The sequence below is a fragment of the Nestor notabilis genome, unplaced genomic scaffold (genome assembly GCF_000696875.1).
Source record: "Nestor notabilis isolate BGI_N333 unplaced genomic scaffold, ASM69687v1 scaffold3133, whole genome shotgun sequence".
In the NCBI taxonomy this organism is placed as follows: Eukaryota; Metazoa; Chordata; class Aves; order Psittaciformes; family Psittacidae; genus Nestor; species Nestor notabilis.
Window position 1 is genome coordinate 20,121 of NW_009922188.1, and position 22,222 is coordinate 42,342.

Here is a 22,222-nt window from a genome sequence, read left to right on the forward strand (position 1 = left end):
TCACTAGGAGAGCGACAGAAATGTTCTGGGGTTTGGATTTTTCACCATGTTCTCTTGTCTTAAAAGATACATCTCACTTGGCAGGCATAATTTAATAACATTTCCAAATTTTATGAAATTTGCTTGGTTTTTGTTTTTTGATTTTTTTTTCTTTTTTAAATACAATGTTCTCAAAGAGAAATGAAGTTACAATATAAAATCACAGCAGAAAAAAAGAAGTGTGTAAATACAACTTTTCTATTAGAAAAGGCAATGTCTGGGGAAGGGCTGGGAAGCAGGTACTTTTTACTTTTTCAAAACAGAGATAAACTTAAAGCCATTCACCATATTTACTCATCCAAAGGTTCAGCTAAATCATATCAGGGTATTGCACCGTAGCAAGAAAAGAAAGAGAAAAAGGGAGATTACACTAAACTAGTTTTCTGAGGGCACAGTTTGTTTCGATGCACACACACACAAAACATCCTATTTTCATGCCTTACATATGGTCATAAATAAAATTATTGAAACACTTGTTTTTAGAGAAATTGAAGACAACTTTGTGCAAAAAAGAAAAACAAACTCCCCCAAAAAACAACAAAAAAGGCAAAACTATAAAAGCCCCTTCATGAACAGAGAATGTTGTTTGCTCCTGCCTTTAGACTATGCCCTCTGATACACTGTCTTAATATACTTACTTACACTACTGTACTGTTTAATATACAACATCAACATATTCTGTTATAGCATAAATAAGAAAACTCCAGACGCAGAAAACAAAACCCACTGTGATTGACAGTGCATTATCATGTCATATGAACCATTTTAGATATATACACACGTACATATGTATATAAAATATTAATGATACACGAAACCACAGATAGGGCATGTGCATGTCGACAAGAAAAGCGACACAGAAACCCCTACGCTTGTGTGTGTGCACAGAGATGTTGTGAAGGCAGTGAACCTACCCAGCAATCAGAAACCACATTTAACACCTAAGTTCAAGGCAGCCTGAAACTCCACTGGAGCTATGCTTGCTTACACGGTTAATGAACGTGGCTTTATTTGTGTTGGATTTTAGTAAAAGCAAAGAAACAAAACCACCTGAGTAATCTTCTGTCCCCTCCCCTTTATAGCTTGGGGTGTCTTAAAACGAAGAGTTAAAAAAAATTATGGCATGGGGTATACAGTGTCTTAAATCTAAGAACGGTAGGAAAATGGTGTAAGAGCAATAAAAGCAGAATATTTCTGTGCAGTCAATGTCTGGCTTCAGACATGACATTGAAATTACTTGGTCTCTTGTTGGCTGGTATCAACTGAAAGTGGAGAGAGGTACAAACAGCTGACTGTATCCCTACCAGCTGTGAAAAAACAAACTTATTTCAACTTCATTAAAAGAAAAAAAACAAAATAAAGAGGATTCATCACTGTAAGCTCCCCCCTTGAAGGTCCTCTTCAGGTCATTCCTATACAAAATATTTGGTAATACCTCGTTGCCAAGTGCAGTCTGTCTTGAAGCTAAATGTGTAGCAGGCATTGATGATAAAACCATACCTGGGGCACAATTCCCTATGCCCCACTCCCCCACCCCCCGCACAGTGTCTCAGGTTGGAAGGAAACAAGCAACAACGTCACTTAAGGTGACTGAGTTATAATATGGAAGTAGAGGGGATAACCTCTGGGCCTGTAGTTTACACTACTCATTTGGGGGAGGGAGGGGGGGTCATTGGTCATCCTGCATGTACCAGCCTACCTGATGTGCTAGTAATTTGCTTCCACTGTTGTGGGTATGTGCATCAGTGTACGGGTGTTCATACACAGAGTTCACATCTGGTGACAAAGCTATGAAATAGGCATGCACACATGCACTTTTTCAGTGTAAAAACACTTCTGTGCCCATGTGCCTTGAGGTAAATGTCTTAGTTGGCACGAAAAGCTGACACATGAGACTGTAACAGCATATATTTGTAATTCATTATTTCACCAGTATCTTTCCTCTAACTTCAGTGTTGTTGCCCCTGACTTACACCTGCAAAAGTGAAAGCAGAAGAAGGAACTCTGTGTGCCTGTAATAGTTTGTATATATAGGAAACGTATATCAAATATAGCTACACGTATCAGGCCAAATTGGCTGGGGTACAAGCATTCATGGTTCCATCAAATTTCTTTTATAATAAATATATGTGTTTGCATGCACTTGTGAACAGAGAGCACGTACCTGTATGACAAGACTGCTGTCTTGTTGGTTATACAGTTGTGTTTATTGCAGAATATCCATTTATTATGCAGAGTGGAAGTATTTATAGATTAAGTTAATAAGATGGGCTATTTTTATGCATGTTGGCCAGAAAATATTGCAGCACCAATAACAGATTTTTAGGCAGCTGCAAAAATTTCTTTTTTACCCAGTATGAGGGTGCTCAGGGAGAGGAATGAACTATTAGGAAGAGGAAGTTCAGTAAAAGCCTTTTAAAAAAAGTACTTTTTTATATCAGCTGTGCTTGGGGTTAAAATCTTGTATTCTTAAAGACAGAAGTTTTTATTCTAACTGAAGTTACCGTATCTGCAGCAGAACCCACCATGGAGTGGCAGACGCTACTACACTCTGCAACTGCTGCATTCTCTGGTATCCATTCAGCAAAACACTTTTTTATTTAACCTTAGGATTAGTTCCACTGAGGTAAAAGTAACCTAAAGCACATGGTGAAATGATTTGTTGAATAGGAAGCCAGGGTTCTCAGCACCTTTGTGGGGCTTGGTCCTTCGTTAAACAGCAAGTGCCAGGAAGAAAGGAGAAGGCTACAAATTTTGACTGGCTGATTTAATTCAGGTCAGTGCTTTAAAAATAATTAAGTGCAAAACTTATGAGTAGAGCCACAGAATCTACAAGAGGACATCTGTGCAAGCAAAATGGGTTTTTTTTTCATGTGTAAGAAAGGGACATTCGGATATTTTCCAGGCATTTTAAAAAGATGAAAGATGTGCGTAAGGAGACTTTCCCCACACATATTTCTAGCTAGGGCTTTTCTCAACTGTACATCGTACTGTTCTAAATAACTAAAGCATAAAAAAAGAAAGAAGGAACAATTAAATACATTGTAACTTGTTTATGCAGAGAGAGGAGGGGTTGCTAAACGAAAAGTGGGGTTTTATTGGGTAGGGAGAGAAAACATTTATTCAAAGAAGAGCCAACAATACCCTTTTCCTATACATTAAATGCAGTTCATATTTCACAGAGTATATTACAAGGGCGTTTCTTCTATCTTTCACATACCCGCTTGCCTGCCCAGTGACACAAACAAGGCAGCACCCTTGCAGGTGGAAATATTCTATATTTACCACCAAAGCAACTCAGAACCCTCTGGCTGGAGGGTCCCGTCCCACCCCAGCTGTCTGTGAAGTCATCTGAGGTGGGCACCTCCATCTTTAGTCGAGTTTAATCTTCCCAAAAGAGTCAAATGATACCAGGAAGTCAAAAAAATGTACATCTGGTGTAAGAGACCTGGGCTCAGGGTGTTAAGTGAGAAAGCTTGGCCACTCCTGCCTGTTGTGTCCTCATCGGCATGGTGCATCCTGGACATGGTTAACAGTTTTGGCAAGGGAGGTTTGCAAGAAGCATCAGTTAAAGGAAGGGCTTTCAGCTATGTGACTACAAAAGCTCCTACTTACATTACTAAAGGTTTTTGGTGATCAGACATTTTCAGTAAAAACTTTAGTACTCATTTTAGAAAACTGAGTTGCAATGCATGCTACCAAAAGGAAAACTTTTCTTGTGGGAGAAGAAGATAGCTGAACTTCTGATTCTTTTGTTACTTTTACAGTCCAGCTGACTTGTGCTTCGCTGCTGTCGTGGCTCCTGCAGCTCCAGTAACGCAGCTGTTGAGGTTAGATCTGTGCTGGAGGAGTTTTAACTCATGTGGAAACGGTGCTCCCCTCGAGTTATGTGGGAAGAGAATTCGTACCTGTCCTGGCTATGGTAGCCACACATGTTGCATTCAAAAGGATCACGGAACCCATGGCAGCCCATATGGATTGTATACATAACGTGATCCAAGAAAAGAACTCGACAGTGTTCACACTTGTAAACTTTCACTTGCTCCCCATTGCTGCTGATCACTTTGAAAGCATCCGGGGAATTGTCAGTACCTGCCCTCAAGACATCATATTGCCTGTTTTCTTCTTTTATGGAGATGCCATTTCTTGCATGGGGACCTATGTGGTTTGTCAGGTAGATTAAACCACTGCGTTCCTCGTTATTGCTCTCTGTATCTGTTGAGTCTTGGCAGCTGTTGCTGGGAGAGGCGTCTCGTTCAGAGGAGACAGATTTGGCTTTGGAAAGCAGCAACAAGTTTTCCACTGCGCTGTCCTGAGATGTGTGGTTGGAACGAGCCTGATTGTCCCCGAGAGGTTTGTGGAGCTGATACATTGGGCTGATGACAGGCACCATCTCAGAACCACCTGGTGGTGTCTGGACAAGGGGACGCAAGGACTCTGCCCCCAGGTAACTGATGGCATTATTAATGGCCTGGTCTATAACGTGCGTCTGCATTATCTCATTCTCCTTCTCATAGTTGGTGGTGGCATCGTATGGAAGATCAGACAGGCATTTCTCACCTGTAGTGAAAAGCAGTCAGGAGTTAGAGGGTTGATTTCTTTGTAATTAAGGAACCAAACATCGTGGATTAATAAAACAGCAACATGAAAGAAAAGAATTGGTCAAATACCACCTGAGGTATTCATAGTTCTCTAATACCGCTGCTCAAAAAAATTGTTGGTTGGTGGGGTTTTTTGTTTGTTTTAACCTAGAAAATAATCTGAGGTCTTTGGAAAGGCAAATGGATGAAAACGGATGCTGGAGCTAACTATATGGAGATTCATGAGAGCTAAAGCTTGAGTGCTCCATCCTCTCTTTCTCCTTTAATCTGGACTCCCTCATCTGCCTCCTGCAGTGAACTGAGGCAAGCCTTTGTGGTTAGTGAAGACAGTGAAGACAAGCACAGTTACAGCCAGCCTGGCCTCCATGCTTCAGAACATGAAGCACATTGTCAATATTTTTTCCCCAAAATACTACAATTTTATAGTGGAAATGGTATGTTTTAGTTTTAGACCTTCAGTTTCTTACAAATAACTCACATTGGCAATGTGATTATATGTCATTTTGGACAAAAATAAAATCTTAACTTTTCAATTTCCCCCCCTCCCCCCCTTGTTGTTTAAATAAGCCATCGTAGACACATTACTAGAAGCTACTTATGTTTCTAGAAATTGTGGTGTCAAAAAGTTGTCATGTACAGGAGCAGCCAAGAACCATGAAAAAAAATTAAGAGCACTCGTAGTTGGGATATATTTTTCCTATGAGACAAAAAGCCCTATAGAGCAAGGTATATAGACCAAGATTACTTCTTACTTGTAACTTTGACTCTGATTTGGGATACCAAATATAAGGGGGGGACTCTTTAACTTTTTAAAATCAGACTGCACTTATGTATCTATAGCTGGATTCCCCTGTATTGAATGCTGAGTTCCACTACAATTTCTCAAGATTCCAGGACAGATAGGACTAAGCAAAACAGAGAAAGTAAAATTTAGGAGTGGAAGAAACTTTTTAAGTGCACAGATGCTGTTTTTATGAACTCCAACAGTCTTCTCCATCAGTGTAAAGCACCAATGTTCTTATAAGGCCCCTAAGAAATTTATACAAATGCAAAGGGATAAGAAAATCCCACAGGTTCCTAGGAACTACCAGTAACACCCTGTTTACAGTCTGGATGGATTTTCTAGCTCTGTAGATCTTGGGAAATTCACTGAAAGCCACAAACATCTCTATGAGGGGCTGTCACCATTTTCTAATCTGCATGACATTGCTGGTAGGCCTTGGAAAGTCCTAATTTGTCTAAAATAAATGTTAATATGAGCATGGAAAGTTTACCAGATCTGCAAATTAAGTTGACAAGAATTACCCACCCAGATTCTAGTCAAATTGACTATTCAAAGTCAGTAAAGAGCTCAGAAAACATCTAGCATGACTCTATTGCAATGATGGGGCTAAAGTGTAGAAATTCCTGTTGTCTACATTTCCCGCAAGATATGGTTTCATGCTAGCTTGTCCATGATCTGCAAGCAGAGAAAGAAACACAGAGCATTTCATAAGTTCCTACAAGGGATGTAGGGTACAGACACCTTCTAGCTGTGCTGCACAAAATTCTACTTCCTCTTGTTTCCTTTCCCTGTTATTCCACCAATGTGAGCACCCCTCTATGGGGATACATTCTTTTTTCTTCCAGATTTACCCTTTCTACTGCTATAGTCTTCAGGCAGAGTCTGAGGCTTAAGATTCAAAACAGGCATTGTGAAAGACTCTTGAGTTAAATATAGAAAAACTCTGCTAATATGAAAGTATACCCTTGACACAAGGAGTTAAAAATGAGGTCAAAATCATTTATATTCCATGGGCAATGTATACCCCTGAGAAGTGGCACTGGTCTTCATTATACACAAAATTTGAGGCATCTGGAAGGCATGATTTTAATAGCTATTTCTTGGGTAGTCTTTGCTTTATGTAGCCTAACTAGCTGGCTGTTGGACTGAGAGGATCAAGTGCTCATATGAAAAATCGTTTCCAAGCAGAGTGTCTGAAACAGACACAAAGTTGAGGTAGGCAGGTAGCATTTCTATATCTGGGCAATGCAGGTAACACTTCTACTCATTAAAAATAATAGCTCATTTCTGTGGTTATCAGAGCATAAGTAAATTAAACTGCTAATGGTTTGATGCACTTCAAGCTTTGCACTGCTTATGGTTCTGCAGTAGGTACCAGATTGTAAACCCCTGCCTTTTCTTTACTGCCTATTGTTTCCACGTGATAAACATGTGTCAACCCCACCTACAGTTCTCACTCTCTGGTTTGGATGGCACAGTTCTGCTTTCGGGTCTGGGAGCTATTCCAGTTTGGGACACATAGAGAATTTTACAGATAACTGGCTTAATTTGGTGAACAATCTCACTTTTGAAAGGTAATGAATTTAGCCTTGAGAAAGAAGAGTGAAGCAGCAGATCATCTTTCCCTTATGCAAAGGGTGCCATTTGCTCCTTCTCCCTGGAATTCAGCATGGGATTTGGGATGACACAGTGATCTACAGGAGCAATAAACATGTTTTATTACACAAAAGCTCTCCTGACCAGCTGGCCCAACCTTGTGTTAATCAGGAATGTACCTATTACATGAAGCAGCAGATGAGGATTGGAAAGGAAAGGATTTGGGGGCATTTTCTTGTCAGAAAAGTTCATCCTTTTGGAGTTTAGCAAATTTCCATTAATATCTACTGCCAGTAGGTTGTCTTCCTACACCACACCCTGAATAACTAACTGACAGGAAACTCAGCCCTCCTAAAACTTGTAGTTAAACTGGCTGTCTTTACTGTTTCTCAGGGTGAAAAGAAAAAAGGAGAATGAAAAAGCTAGTCCACACCCACAGATACATCTCATATAAGATACTTGCTAGTACTTTTTAAACTTTAATACTTTTAGTCTCCCTGGAGCTTTCACAGAATTAGTATTTTGCCTAACGCTATCAGGTACTAGAGTGTCTAAATGAATCAGGTTTGCCTCACGTAGTTGATATATTTTTGGTAACTATCTCTACTACAGCTTTTGTCCTTTAAGAAACATAAGCATTTCTTGTCCTTGACTACCTCCTGCTATTGTTGCCTTTGGACTTTAAAAAAATCTTGGACTTCCATTTCAGATCTCCTGTTGTAGCTGAGATTCCCCTTTCCTTGTCTCAGAAATACTAATTTTCTTTTCAACCTTGTGTCCTCATCGAATAAGGTATATTTGGAATTTCTGTCCCATAAACTGGTCTTTTTTGACCTTGACTTTTGACTGAAGACCTTCTTAACATGTGTTTTGTTTCAAAAACTTCATTTTTCTCTAATTGTCTCCTATAGAATGATATTATAAATGAATATGCAGAGTCCTTTCCAACCCTAACTATTCTATGATTCTATGATTCTATAATCTGACTAGCTATGAGTAGATGCTGTCCTCTGATCTCCCATGTTTTTATTTATGTAAGACTAACTCTACATAGCTGACAAAATACTGTCTGTGTGTCACACAAAACTCATGTGACCACTATTTGGTACAGACTTATGGAACAGAAAAATATACATATAGCCTCCATTTTTTTTTACTGTTAAGACAGAAAACTACTAGGTGTAAAAAGGCCAAGTTTTTGCATTATTTATAGAATATACCCAAAGATCTTTTAGGTATTATTCTCAGATCTGGTTTTATTTGTTTCCATGATTATTTTGGGCTGTAAAAGTAAAGTATACAGGCTTTATGAAGGGATGAAGAATATCATCAACTACTCACAGATACTTTCACAAAGACCAATATGGCCAGATCTGAATGTCATCCAATATGTTAATAAACTAACTCTGAAAGTATGGTCAAATGCTTTCCCAATAGGAAACATGTATTCGTATCTTCAGGTTCTTAAGGCAACTTCAAGAGCCTGTCCAGATCGTGTAATGATCTGGTTCATAAGCATTAGCAAAAGCTGAGAAAAAAGACTTAAAATCAATCTCCAGGTGTGCAAAATTACATACAGAAATGTACGCTGGAGAAGTTTGTTTGGTTTGGTTTGTTCTGGTTTTTTTTTTTTTTTTTTTTTTTTAACCCCAACACATCTCTGTATCTGCTTTTATAGATATTGCTAATTTAGTAAAACAAGAAAAATTAAAATCATAAAGCAAAAGTGAAAATCTCGTGAGATAGTTTTTTTGGTTTTGTTTTATTTTTTAGGAGACAGCAAACGTTTAACTCTTACCAACAAATTTCTGAGGCATAGAGCTCTTACGTTTGGCGACGTTACTTGCTAGTCTATCCAGCACGAGGGATCTTTCTGACCCTATCTTGCACAGGTCTTCAGCCATTTCACTCTGGTTAGTATCCTCTTTTATGACTGAAATCAAATGACATCAGAAGGGTTAGGCACACTTGTTCCATTTTAATGGAACTATTGTCTTCACGTTATTGTTTCTCAGCTAATGTCTTTAAGATCCCAACCAACTGGAAGGAGAAGCTCACCACCACAGACACAGGATGATTCTGACTCTTGTTAACAGTCGTTCATGCTGATCTATCTATGTACATGTTCATGTTTCCCTCCTTTAGGATACAAAAATGAGATTGCAGCTGCAAGGCGTCTGCCTGTACGTAATGTAATACCTCCACCCTTGCTCTGGAGCCACTCTGCATTTCTGTGAATAAATGAGGTCCTAACATTATACTGGACGTAAAGAAGTTCATCTTTTCATCCTCCTGCTGTCATCCCCCACCATCCCTCTGCACCTTTCTCAGCAGAACTGCCTGTATAATCATCACTTTTTCAGCAGGAAAAGGGGACATACTTCTCATCTCTAGCAGAAGATTCATTTGCAAGCTACACCTGCCCTTCTCCCCACCCTCTTCTTTTTCCCTGGTAAACATTTCTATACTTCATTGTTGCAATTTTAGACTTTAAATGACAACTTAAGTTGCTAAAGTCACATCCATAGTGGAGCACTGATATCCAACACTCAAACCTGTCTCCCAACCTCCTGCTGCTGCTGTGACACTGTTGAATTAGAAAGGAGCTCAGCTGTAAGGCTTGAGGAAAAGGAGACTCTTTCACTTTCACTACATTTTACTTCAGTACTTTCCTGCAGAAAAGGGAGGGATGTATGAAAATGCATTGTCAAAGCAATGACTATGAGAAATATATGGAAAGGTATTTCTGACTTCCAACATCTAAAGGAAAAGTGATATGCAGCAAGATCACAACACAACTGATTGATTAATTGATTTTGTTTGGTTTTGGTTGGGTTTTTTGGGGGGGAGGGGGTGAAGGAGGGAGTTGGCAAGGGAGGTCAGAGACAGGAGAGAAAGGGGTTAATTTTACTGTTATCTAATACTAGGATGCAGGTATTTTTCCTGAACTTGTGAGTTGCTATTAAAGAGAGAAATAAAAGATGACTTTTAGATTTGATTCTGCAAGCTATTTCAATTGGATGCACCACTCTGCTACATTTTGCCTTTGTGTGTGCCTGGTGAGAATTTGTTTTATCACTGGGTTTACTGGTTCACAGAACCCACTACTCTGGCACCTGGGTCTTTCTCAATAGTGGAGAACACGCTGTTCCTATGCAATATTATTTTGGCAATATACCACTGACATAAAAGGATGTTTGTGAAAGTTTCATTGTTCCTGAAAGATGTGAAATCACGGTCTGGTGGATGATTAGAAGGAGGAGGTAAAGGGTCCTAGACAACACCACTCCACAGCACCAAACTGAAGAGTACACAACTCTGCAGTCCCCGCTGCAGTAACGCGTACTTCAGTGACAGTGACAGTGAGTCTCATGGAATTAATTATGCCCCAGCCCCATAAGATACTGAAGACTGTGACAAATGTAAGATATGAGCAGAATTTGATCATGAAGTTGAAGAAGAGTAAAGGGCATTGTTGGTACCTAGTCATCATTGAACAAGCACACGCCAGCATCTTGTGCTGGCTAAGGCTTCCAGATACCACTTCAGGAAGAGACAAAGCAGCCTATTCAACAGGGAAACAAATGATTGAATTGCTAGTTAAAAGTGAAAATTATCAAGAAATATCTGTTCAGGATATAATAACATTCCATTTCTAATCAGTTTGAGAGTGGGTAAGTTATGTATTCAATTCTCAAACTTTTAAAACTGCTACATAGAAAAGTAAAAATTACATACTAATTTCAAGCCTTTGCAACTGAACCCTCCTGAAATTTGCTACCAATCTGATAACTATTTTTCTGTAACTTGGTGTTTGTGAACTGAAAAAAAAAAATATTTTATCTTTTCAAATAAAAATCCACAAGTGACTGAAGAATTGTAATTGACCTTCTTTAAACTTTGTAAACTATGTCTTCTGCTATTTTATATAGGCCTGGTAAGACTTCAGCACACTTTCATTCAACTCAAATGCAAAACTCCAAATAATATCCATAAAAGAAGAACTTCACATAGACAGTGAGATTCTCATCCTCTAAAATAAGAATTTTGCCATTAACTTCAGCAGATTCCTAATTTCATGCTGAGCCTCCTTTTTTAAAGAAAGCAAACAAGAATTAAAATATGAATACAGTCTCTTGCTCCCGTTTACTCTCTTTGCTGGATCTTTCCCTTATTTAAGTACTTCATATTTATGATATATCAATCAGATTTGTTAGATTTACAAGCTGATTAAAAGCTTCTACCAGTTCAGGCCCTTTCAACTGATGATTTTTTTAAGTATACTGCACAAAGTATTTTAAAAATGCTGTACAAAGCAATCCCAATCTAGCAGAATATCAAATCAGATGTTCTAGCAGATTTTTGTACAAACTTTTTTGAGTCTGAAGGGCCTGAATTTTGGCTTTAATAGCTCCATATCACACCCTGAAATATTACAAGAACAGTGGTAGCTTAGCTATTTGCTTTTCTAGATATAATGTAGAATGCATTAAAAATCCCAGAAGGACACCCACTCATTCTCAACTGTTTCATTGTACATTTTCATCTTTGAGTTTATAAGGAAATAATGTAAAATGGCAAAATGGTAAAATATTATAGTTGCAGTGAAGTGGAATAGATTAGAATGAAAAATACTAGGAAAAATGCAGGAAAGTTTCCTCTTTTAGAAACACAAATAAATCGATTTATTAGTTCTGATAACTCAATTTGTTTAAGAGTGAAGTTTTTGGTTGGATACAAGGTCTAAACCCTGAAGTTTATCCCCTATTTGGTTTTTGTTTTTTGGGGTTTTTTGCCTAATGTGAAAAATCACTCCTATTAAATATGGATTTATATAATATTTTCAGTATATGCAAGGAAGAAGTAATTCTTCCAAAGCACTCATGAATTCCACACGTTTTCATCCCACTGAGATATTAGACATTCAGTCCTAAGCTAGTGTAAACTCTCCTGTCATGAGTTTCTATAAACAAAAGTCCATCTCTAAAATGGTATTATTCCTTATCAAAGTTTATAATTCCTGACACCAGTTTCACCTGGATATTTTTGCTTACTAAGACTTTAGTAGTAATTCAGCTACTTGTTCACGCAGATTTTCATGTTCTGTGTGCAGGCATTCAAATGCATGTGCCAGATACTCAAAATTCAAATACTAACACAGTATATTTGCTTCTAAATCCTACCACCTCTTTGAGGAATAAGTATTGCTGCCTACTGTGTATTACATTGAGCTTTTCTATTTATACATACATTCTCCAGCCCCTCAATAAAATTAGAAGAGGTGCTGCTTTAACTTGCTGTTTGCCAGAAGCATCTCAGCCGTATTTGCTGCTATCATTATGTGCATATACTTTACATTATTTGATAGCATGTAAAAACATATTCAGGTTCTGTCCAGATACAAAATATTAAACGAGGCGTCATTGCAGATAGGTCAGAGGCAACCTTCCATTTTCATAATTTGAAAAGCCAAATAACATATACTGACAGGATCAAAAAGGTATACAAGAAGTATAACTTACTGGATGGGCTGAAACTCCACCACAGAAGATGGATCTTTTAATCTCTATCTAAAATTGCACACGTGAGGGGATTTTGTATGGCTATTTACTGCAATCAATCCCAGATGGAACTTTAGGATCTTTGTTAAAAACCAATCCAAACCCCAATATCTGCTTGCTGTATTTCTGGGCATAATTTTTGATTTGATATTCTCTGAGAAATGGACTTTACCTTCATCATAAGGCTGATCTCTCAGGGAAGCACAACAGTTCACCACATGCCCCCAGTTTTCTTTCAAACAGGAGGTTGGGAAGAAAGCTGTCAAGAAATTATTAGCCTTTCTGGATTATCTCAGACAAACTAGCTATATTAAATGCCTCTGGCTTCGTGTCCTCGTGCTTGGAAAGTGGGATCAAAGACAGATGATTCATCTTTGTTAGATGAGTTGGTCCCAGTGGTCAAGTATGCCAGACTGTCCTAACGATGGAGACAATCGGTTTGACTCGGAGATGAACCACAGACGTATCACGCGGTGGCATGTGCCTGGTCTGTTCTTTGGTAGCCTTTAGGTCTCTGTCTTTCTGGCTTGGGATATCTCAGGGTTTTACACCTAATTTAGAGCTTGTAATAAACTTTCTAGTAGTTTGGGGTGTATATGTGTGGCTTAAGTTCCTTCTCCACCCAGAATCATTCGATGCCTGGAACATCAAGTAAGCCCTTTAAGCTGTGCCTGGAAAGAGCAGAAGATGTGCAGTGTGGAAGCTTCTGCAGCCTTACCCAGAACACTGATATTAAGCCTTTATTAAGAATATATCCACAAAAGTACTGCAATACAGGATTCGGGGCAAAAGGGAAAGGTGGTAAGATGATGTAGTCATACTGTCTTGAGATGGTGAACTGAAATTTTCCATGTCTTGTGAGTGTTTTGCTACACATCTGAGTTTTACTTTGGCTTTTTGTTTGAGCTAAACAAAATGATACAACAACCAAATATTTATCAAATATAGAATAAATCCAGATGCAATATCATACATATGGGGTGGGGGTGTGCCTCCCCAATGCAAAAGATGCTGCAAATGGTACTACTGTTCTTTTTGCACTTCTTTTTTGTGTACATGACAAGACAGAGTTAATCCCCAAATGGGCACGTTCATTACCTGAATAAAGGCTGCTTGAGATATTCATGGTTTGCAGGTAGTTATGACAGCGTTCTTTATGTTCTTCCAATGAACTGCGCTGCTTATAGCTGCGACCACAGTATCCACATTTATGAGGTTTGCCAACTGCAGAAAACACAATCAATGGAGAAATTCAGATGAGGTATTCAACAGTCTATTAATAATGGTAAGAAGAACAGGAAAAAAACCCATCCCAAAAATAAACCCATGCTCTGGTGAACTGAAAGAAGATTTTGTTAAAAAAAAACCAAACAACCCAAAACCTAAACCCAAACTAATGGAAAACTAGTTGATTATCTTCACATCAACAGGCCAATTCTGTGGGTGCTGCAAGATGATTTTAGATGATTCACATCAGATAAAGACTGAGACATTAAATCTTTGAAAATGGCATCTGCACAAATTAGAAACTGAGATACCTTTCAAATTCTGAGTATAGTTGCTGTAGTGCCTAGCTCCCACAGAAACTGACACTGGGGAACTGACAGTGTAGGTAGAGACACCTGCCCATGACTGGATGCCAATTCTGATGTAACCACAATCAGCTCAACCCTTTTAGGACAATGTTAGATTTCATATGTTTCCTGCTTCTCGAAATCCAAGAGACATGGCATGACAAAACATTTTCTGCGTTACACCAATCCAGACGCAGGTAGTTACAGTTTTGCGGAAAGAATACAGTTTCATAGACTTGTGGACCTGAATTTTCTGTCTTAGCATGACAAGACTGTTACCTTATATGTGATTTCACAGTTTTAGATGGTTACACAGCTTAACTTTTGAATTCCATTTACAAATTCTCAAGTGAAAATCAGACTCAGACATCCAGCTTATTTTATAATGTATTGATATCAATTTGCCAATTGCAAGAACTAATCACAATCTATAGTTTATGCATTGTCTCTTTTGCTACCGAATCCTCAGTTTGCCAAAAGTGTCTAGGTGTAATTTCATGCATACATGAAAAATTATGTTTAAAATTGTGCAGCCATGAAAATCAGTAACAGTAAGGAAGAGGGAGGCAAAGTAGTATTTTAAAAAATACTCTTTCCTGAGTTGGGCCAGGGCTGGACAGGGGAAGTGGAAATTATTTTGGACATCTGGGACCAACACTAGGGTTCTTATTATTTAATGTGTGTTCTAGAGAAGAATTTCCTTAGTTTTGTGCAACACAGAAATGTCACTGTGAGAGCTCCCCTTCTGATAGCCAGAACTTAGTCCCAAAGCCAACTTTCACAAGTAAAGTTACCACTGTTGGGTTTTTTTTAGCATTGTGTTTTGGAGGTCTATCCAAATAAAAATTTGCATTTCCAGCTTAGCATGGGAAACTAGATGAGACAACACTCTGCTTTTAAAGGCACTTTGAAGGTGCTATATTGGTTTTGCTTCACAAAAGGTGTATGACTATGGCTTCTGTCAAACAATGAAAGGTTCACGGTAACGGAAAAGTGCAGCTGTTAAAAAATATTTGTCCAATATACTGTTGAGGCAAAACACTGAAAAACTCTTGAAAGTCCTCTTTTTCTGAAGATTATTATCTTTCTCTCTCCCACCCTCTCCCTCCTCCCCAGTCTTTCTCTTTCAAAGTAGTTGTAATAATGAGGTGCAACAAATAACTGCTGCTAAATGCTGTGGGTGGTATTCACTCTTAGGTCAAGAATGACTACCAGACTAGAGGTTATTGAGACTTTGTGACTTGAAACCTACTGTTTAGAACTTACATTATCTCTATGTGCTGATAAATGCCACCCAAACCGTAAACCAATTCATCAGTTTTAATTCATGTTCGTGGTTCCATGAAATGGATTAGTCACATGAGGCTTGTAAGATGAAACCCCAATACAGAAACTTTTAATCAGCTAAGAAGTATGGGAAAAAATACACGAGCATGAGAATGAGATGTGTTTAGTCATTTCTTTGCTGCTAAAACACAGTGGCCAGCTCACAGCTTGGTTAACCCCAACATGGGGCTACTCGCCTCCCCAGGGTGAGAAGACCTTTCAGGCTTGGGGGCTACAAACACCTCCGCCTTCTCAGTGGGTACAGTGATGAGTGCCCCTGGATGGTCCCACACCTTCACTTACCCGAGTGAGTCCTCAGGTGTCCCGTAAGGGCATCCCTGCGACGGCAGGCGTAGTTACACAGGTGACACTTGAAGGGCTTTTCACCTGAATGCAACTTTATGTGGCGCAGAAGGTTGCCCTTCTGTGTAAAGGAGGCTCCGCACTGATTGCACTGGAAAGGGCGTTCTCCTACAGGAAGAAGGAGAAAATATGTGAGAACAAAAAATCTTAGCGGTAACAAGAGAAAGATTTCAGTGAGAAAGTTGTTTTCTCACTGCTGCTCTGTGACTTCCACCGGCTGCAGGTTTGATATAACACGAGGCTTTCAGACTAAACCTGCCAGTTTCTTAATGCTTCACTGGCTGGGGCAATTTGATCTGAAAATCTAATTTTTTTTTTCTAAATCAGAATGGCACATCACAATGCAAATTCAAACTCATTTAAATAAAGTGACTGCAACATTTTGTGTTGAAGAGCCACTCTTCCTGATCAGCAGTTTTGGAATAAACCAATATCCAATTTTGCATGTTGTGGCATTTGGTGGGGTTTTTAATGTGGCTTCTTTCAAAGGGTCTTTAAAATATGCCACTGAAGCAGCAAAATAAAAAGGAAACTCATTAAAAATGCATTTCAGGATCACAAGTTCATTTCAGCGTTACATTCTTATATTTAAATGAAAGGCACTTCATTATAACAGTTATAATAACTTCTTTTCATTTACATTTTCCCTGTATTTTCCCTTTCAATTTCTTCTCCATTACCTGTCTGTCCCTAAGCAGCCAAATCAGGAAAGAGACAGAGAAAGAGAGAGAAAGAGAGAGAGTAAAATCACATAAGTTAAGACAGTGCAAAGGAAGCTCTGTACTTCCATGCTGAAGTCCCAGCCCTTCTCCAGGCCAGGTATAAGCAGAGGAGCTGCACAAATGGGCTCTGCTGGTCTATGGTTTGGATTGATGTGGGTTAAAACTTGGAGACACAGCCTTGATTTGTGTAAACTGGTGCCTGCTATCAAGGAAGCAAATCAACTAGCCTTTATAAAAACTAACATGGCAATTGTTTGCTTTTTAGTGCTGTTTAAAATCAATATGCTCATTTATTCACTTAGCTTTTTTTAAAAAATTTAAGACAGTTGAAGCCTTTTCTAAAGTCAGTGGGAATTAAAATATGTTGCCATTTGTACCAGGTAGGAGTAAAGGAAAATTTATATACGAGAGTATTCTGTCACCAGGAACCACTCCTGCAAGCCCATTTCTCCATAGTCCTTGCCTAAGTCAAATCAGACTTTGAAACTCATTTGTTGAACTCTGTTTCCCTTAGGTATAAATGTAATCTGCTCTAGTAATTATGACACACTGACAGTATTAGAAACAGCCCAGAGATGACCTGTTCTTAGTTTTGATTTTCTTTATGTAACAGTAATATTGAATTTAAAATTTCAGTGCTGAAGTTAAAATATGCAAAAAAAAAAAAATACGTGTGAAATAATTTCTTTCTCTCTCTCATTTAATCATCATGTATTATTTTGCACATCTAGGACCAACTTGCATGTACATATGTGAGCCTATATGTGCAGCATGGTAATTTCTGACTTTTGGGTAATGCAGTAGAACAGATGAAAATCGATTAGACAGCAGCACAGCCATAAACCAAAAATCTGCAAACTCCGCCATCAGGGCTGGTAGATTTAGCATTCAGCAACAATAAAATTAATCTGCTTTATAGCAAGATATTACCATTGGTCAAACAGCTGCAAGCAGATCAGCATAGTCCCTTTCAAGCCAAATGAGCTCACTTTCTTTGTCCATCAAGTAGCTGTATTCCTCTAAACTATATCTGCAATTGGTTCAACTGGGTTGACCCACAAAAATGCCAGAATTAGCCTTATAGATTTTGCAATGTACTTCATAAACCACGCACAGTAGTTGTTAGGGAAAAAGAAAATGGGTAAGAGTCTGTCTGCTTTACCTCTTAATCTTTCAGCTAGTTACTCAGTGTGGAAGGTATTTTTCAGAAATGGACTGAAATAGTGCTGAAGAAGTCAGTTTGTCATGGGGGACACAAATTCAGAAGAAATGGTTAATTCTTACTAAAGAGCTTTTCAAGTATTCATTTCTGTTACTTTTACTCAGAGTGTATGAGGAGAAAACAAGGACCATAGAAGTACTCCATGAATGAAATGTAAAGCAAAGTAACACTGAAATCTATTTCCAACCTACAGCTTTCGCAATTACAGGGTGAAATTTTGCACTGTGTGGAGAAGACAGGTGGACGGAGCATTTCAAACGAGACTGCTGCATGCCAAATATTTCTACAGAACTTACAGTGGCACCGAATGTAAGGGAACCCACACTCACTTTGCTGTGCCAGGAAAATGACACCAACACGGCAAGATCCTGAAACTATGTGTAGCTTGGCTGACCCTCGGTTGTCCATGCTGCAACTACCCGGGTGGGGAAAGCCTGCCTTGTGAGACCAGGAAAGCTCCTAGCCCTTTTAGAATGGAAATGGTCACTGATGGAAGGTTGCTGGGTGTGGTGCTATCCCCCCAAAAAGGGAAGGATGGGAAGAAAAAATGTCATGCATCTTATATTTAAACAGTCAGCTTTGGGTGCTATTTTCTTACCTGTTCTGAACACACATGTTTATCCCGGGCCAATTTCACCACCTGGTGCGTAGCTATGGACTAATATGGGCCCAGAAGCAAAAACTGCAATGGGAGCCTTAAATTGAATCAACCACCACTGCAGTGATTTACAAGCCTTAGTGGGAGCATGGACCATGGGTTACTCATTCAGTGAAGAATATTGATCCTCTTAATTGAAATATTTATTACTTCTTAAACAATACCGTGACAAAATCACCTGATACTCAGAGACATGCATAGCTCTCTTTGTTTTGTTTTGGCATTAGTTTTTTAAAGAAGCTGGAGACATTCAGACCCAACTAACAAGACATAAGTGAACTAATTGATGACTTAAGTTAAAGGCATGTACACATAAAGAGGGAATGTATATATCTATGCACACACACATATATATATATGCACATATACGTAAGCACACCATGCACATACATATTTGCACAATGAGTAAGAGAAGCCTGAATCTATACCCTGAGGTCTTAGCACCAAGGAGCAGGAGGAGGGTTTCTCTCTCCTTTGTAGATCTTTTTCCTAAACACCAAGCAAGACAGCAGCAAGCTGGAGAAAGTCAATGTACTGAAAGCCTTGGAGAAGGAGAGTGAGGAGAGTCAGACATCTGTGAGTGGGATTCACTCCACAGATGGGAGCAACAGGTAAGGTGCTAGGAAGCAGTCAGTGCTGTACAGCTCCTAGCAGACAGGAGGGGGCAGAAATATCAGGTGCTGCTCTGCATATCTGCACTTGGCAGGTGTATTCATTTAAAGTAATTATGCTTTTTATCAGGTCAGGCAGTCATTTTATTTTGGCACTTTAGCATGCTAGAGTTTTGTTCACTTATCAAATATTTATTTAAGGAAGCCTTACTGCATATGCAGGTTTTACATGAATTAGCAGCAAAGTAATTCATTTGTGCGGCTTATTCCTTCACCAGGCATGTATTGAAATGGGCTTTGGCATAGTCAGTTAAATGTCTCTAATAGTATATCCCATTTCTACTTTAATTTTCATAATGCAGCTGAAAGGAAAAGCAGTCACCACAGTTTCCCCATGACGTCCTCTTAATTTAAACTACCAGCTTTGAGCCTCCACTCCCTTGCCAGGCCCTGAAAAATGCTTAAAAAGGCTGCTCAGGAGAGGAGCTGACGATGAGGCTGGAGGGAAAGCAAAGGCTTTCTTTCATTGGAAGGTCTCTGGAGCACAACTTCACACCCTTTAGTTTTATTAAGTGTAAAAGAAGGGGGTCCTGCTGAGCAAAGTACATCTCATGAGGTGCTTCCACTGTAGGTTTTAACAATGTTCCCTCATTAAAGAGAGGGTCCCATTGGCAAGGGGAAGGGTCTGCAAAGGGTGGAGAAGTCTTAGGGTGACAGCTTTTGTGTGTTAGCAACCCCAAACACCCTTGGCAGGCACACGAGCCCATCTGCCAGGTAGGGAGTTTGGGCATCTGGAGGTCTATGCCTGGGAAACCAGTAAGGTGACCCCAGGAGGTGCTGTCATGGGGAACAGGCAGCCCAGCTCATCCTTTGGAGACTCAGCATGTCAGGTACCAAACAGTGCACTAGAAGCACTGCCTCCCTAAAATCAAGTATCAGACACATGGCCCGTTCAGCCCTAGTGCAAACACTGCCTCTGCTCCACAGGGACCTGAAACAGCTCCTCCAAATGCAACAGCTTACTTTTAATTAAACAGAAGCCTTCTTAAAACAAGCACTAAGACTTCTACCTCTAAATGCATTTTAAGTTGCAACATTATTTCAACTACTATAGCATCCTCATCAAGCCCATGGGTCTGTTTAAAAGGCCTCCCGTCCAAGGCAGTTTCCATATGCATTTATCAACTTTTAAAGGATCACATTAACATTCAATTAAAAAAAAAAAAAAAAAAGGAAACAATAGACCAACAAGCACTTTATTATATCTAGGAAGTAGGCTGCAGCCTCTCTTCTGAGAACTAGATGTGGCTTTTCCAATAAAGATAATGATCTGCTCTTCCCTAACAGAGGGATTTATCATATTGAATTGAAGAGTACTTCGAAGTAGGCAATGTAACAGCACCGCTATCACCAGCACTGCTTCTGAGCATGGCTAACCCATGTTATGCTAACAGATTGCACCTTTCCAGAGCTTGAACAGCCACAGTTACAACAGACAGCACTGGAGGGGGTGGACAACACTCAGGGTCTTTTAGTGGATCCTTTCTATTACTGTGGAAACAATTTGCTAATCTCATTCCTTAGTAATTCTGAGGAAATCAGTTAAGCACAACTGTGAGGATGCAGAGGAAGAAAGTATCTATATGTTCACTAGCCACACTAATTCAGTGGAATCTAACCATCTGACACGTTATTCTCACCTTCAAAATATTTTAAAATTCCCTCTCATTTGAATATTCATTTGTCTTCAAAATAACTTGTGTAGCACAACAGTACAGTTCAGTTCTCCTTTGACTGTGAATGACCTTAGAGTTTAGATCGAAAGCCTGATTTTCAGACAGTTTGTATCAGGTAAGTTGAGACTTACCCTCATCTTTAAGTCTTCATTTGTATCAACCTCTTCATTTTTTGTATTCTTTAGGACTAGTTAGAATTAGAAAATCGAGGCAAGAAGATTCGAAGCACTGATACTGAAAAGCTATCCCTATGGAGCACAACATCTTTAGATGTCTCTTAGTGTTCCAGTGGAAAGAAACCATTTAGTCCAGATTTCACCAGTGGCAGTACTTGGTTTTACTTCATGAAATATTCGACATAAAATTAACCCCTCTTTTACTGTCAGTACAGTTCCCTTAACATTTATTTTTCCAATTCATAATCACCCATCCATAACGAGCTTTGTTGCGTTGTTGGAAACATTAGAACTGGGACAGAGTTAGCCACATATGAGTTTTTCTTCAGCAATTCTTTAAAATATCTTGCAAATTAAAAAAAGATACTTTTTTTTTAAATTTCATTTTTCATGTAGCTTCAAACCAAACAAACTGCACAATTTCTAGCCCGACAAATGGAATTCCATCAAGAAGAAATTTCAGTTCCTGTGTCCAACATGATGTAACAAAATAATTGAGTTCCAAATGCCCACCAATGCTGCATTATCTTACAAGAAGAAACATGTGCATGATACAGAAAATAAGTCTTAGTTCCTAAAATGTGGCCAGTTCTTGCCAGCTAAAGGAAAAACTATGGCAGGCCTTACCAGTGTGGCTTCGTTTGTGAACCATGAGCACATTGGGACCGATGCAAATTATCCCACAGATATCACATTTTAGCTTTCCATTAGGAAGTCGAATGCCTCCAACTCCTGACATAGCCTTGCTGCCTGGGCCATTGTGTGAGCCATTCATTTTCTCTCCAGAGGTATCAAGCATTCGTAAATCCTCCGCACATTCTTCCCCATTCATTTCACAGGCACGCCCATTCTCTTCATCACTCTGAGTCTCTATTTTAATAGTACCGGCTGAAAAAAACAATAGAGGATGCCACTCAGTTTTGTTACAGAATAAATATGGTGGCAAAGAAACAATCACATCAAAAGAGATAACTTGCAAATAGCATGTACAATACACCTAAATAACAAAAGCAACAAACACAACTACACTTCCATGGGCAACACAATGAGTTTGTAACACATGAAGAAATGAACAGTGAATATCAGTAAGACAAATACAAGGCATCCAGGGAACTGGGAAGCCAAACAACATTACAAGTCTCTTCTTAGGTCACTTTGAGAGTTTTGCATTCTTAATATTCATTTTGGCAATTCGGGGTAATTGAAAATGAACTTAAAATGAATCCACTTTGCATGGATTTTCCAAAACAATT

General features: G+C 39.0%; 1 protein-coding gene across 1 annotated transcript; it reads right to left on the minus strand.

Moving 5' to 3' along the window:
• Positions 1-3,356: 3,356 nt before the first annotated feature.
• IKZF1 (IKAROS family zinc finger 1 (Ikaros)) lies at positions 3,357-21,857 on the minus strand (the record flags this gene model as incomplete). Its single annotated transcript, XM_010011491.1, has 5 exons — positions 3,357-4,599; positions 8,819-8,953; positions 13,680-13,805; positions 15,785-15,952; positions 21,597-21,857. Coding segments are annotated over 5 exons (1,397 nt in total), but the record flags the coding sequence as incomplete, so codon positions are not given.
• Positions 21,858-22,222: the final 365 nt, after the last annotated feature.